The sequence below is a fragment of the Aplysia californica genome, unplaced genomic scaffold, assembly GCF_000002075.1.
Source record: "Aplysia californica isolate F4 #8 unplaced genomic scaffold, AplCal3.0 scaffold00657, whole genome shotgun sequence".
In the NCBI taxonomy this organism is placed as follows: domain Eukaryota; kingdom Metazoa; phylum Mollusca; class Gastropoda; order Aplysiida; family Aplysiidae; genus Aplysia; species Aplysia californica.
Window position 1 is genome coordinate 266,062 of NW_004797927.1, and position 1,813 is coordinate 267,874.

The following is a 1,813-nucleotide window of genomic DNA, read 5'->3' on the forward strand; positions in this document are numbered from 1 at the left end:
ATCCCCCCTCATATCCACCCTCACATCCACCCTCACATCCACCCTCACATCCACCCTCACATCCACCCACAGGATATCCTATTTTGACGGGCTATCACCACCTCCTTACAACACACCATCATCCCATCTCTCACATCCCCTCTCACAATCCCCCTCACATCCACCATCACAACTCCCCTCACATCCACCCTCACATCCCCCCTCACATCCACCCACAGGACATCCTCCGCTACCGGGCTATCACCACCTCTATACAACACACCATCATCCCATCCCTCACATTCCCTCTCAAAATCCCCCTCACATCTACCCTCACATCTACCCTCACATCCACCCTCTCAACCACCCTCACAATCCTCCTCACATCCACCCTCACAACCACCCTCACAATCCCTCTCACATCACCCCTCACATCCACCCTCACATCCACCCTCACACCCACCCACACAACCACCCTCACATCCCCCCTCACATCCCCCTCACATCCCCCCTCACATCTACCCTCACATCCACCCACAGGACATCCTCCGATGCCGGGCTATCACCACCTCTATACAACACACAATCATCCCATCCCTCACACCCCCTCTCACATCCACCCTCACATCTACCCTCACATCCACCCTCACATCCACCCTCACATCCACCCACAGGACATCCTGCGAAGCCTTTCTATCCCCACCTCTATACAACACACCATCATCCCATCCATCACATCCCCCCTCACTATCCCCCTCACACACACCCTCTCACATCCACCCTCACATCCCCCCTCACAACCCCTCACAATCCCCCTCACAACCACCCACACATCTCCTATCACATCCACCCTCACATCCACCCTCACATCCACCACAGGGTATCCTCTTTTGCCGTGCTATCACCACCTCTATACAACACACCATCATCCCATCCCTCACACCCCCTCTCACAATCCCCCGTCACATCCACCCTCACATCCACCCACAGGACATCCTCAGATGCCGGGCTATCACCACCTCTATACAGCACATCATTATCCCATTCCTCACATCCCCTCTCACAATCCCCCTCACATCCCCCCTCACATCCCCCCTCACACCCCCACTCACATCCCCCCTCACATCCACCCACAGGACATCCTCCGGTGCCGGGCTATCACCACCTCTATACAACACATCGAGTTTGACGTACCGGACGCTGGTCAGCAGGTCAAGTTCAGGTCAGTTGAGTCAACAGTTCGGTCAGAAATCACCTGATAGATCTAAGCACATCATTTAACCTACCAACCAATCGGCTGGTCAATCGTGCCATCAGTTTCCACAATACAACTTAATGATTAATCAAGTTTAAAAATGTAAGTACAATAGAAATATATAATAGAAGCAATAAACCACAAAACCAATAAAAAGATACAATGCGTCAAATAATCAATGAATAATATTTATGTCTAACTATCAATTCAACAAAATCATGTCAAATAATCAATGGAACATTATTCTTTCATGTCACATAATTAATCGGACTGGCGGCCAAAATTCAAAATTTTCTACCAACTGAAAATATTAGGTGTGCCCCGCGCGCTCATATGACCTTATGCAGTTGCAAGCGCCGTAAAAACACTTTACAAAACAAAACAAAACAATATGTCAAATATTATTCAATCAAACTGTAGATTGTATGTCTAATAATCAATTAAAGGTGTCAGATTATCAATTAATCATATTGTTAAAACATCATCAATCACCGAGCCATTTCAACAGCTAATCAATCACATCAAATTTTAATATCTCTCTCTCTTTCTCTCTCTCTCTCTCTCTCTCTCTCTCTCTCT

The 1,813-nt window shown here is 48.0% G+C and overlaps 1 protein-coding gene across 1 annotated transcript in view; it reads left to right on the forward strand.

The window, feature by feature from the left end:
* LOC101853033 (mucin-2-like) overlaps positions 1-1,238 on the forward strand; it is a 4,693-nt gene extending 3,455 nt beyond the window's left edge. The window contains exon 2 of the mRNA XM_035972338.1: positions 73-1,238. Coding sequence (XP_035828231.1) covers positions 73-1,238 — 1,166 coding nt within the window. The remainder of the gene's footprint in view (positions 1-72) is intronic.
* Positions 1,239-1,813: the final 575 nt, after the last annotated feature.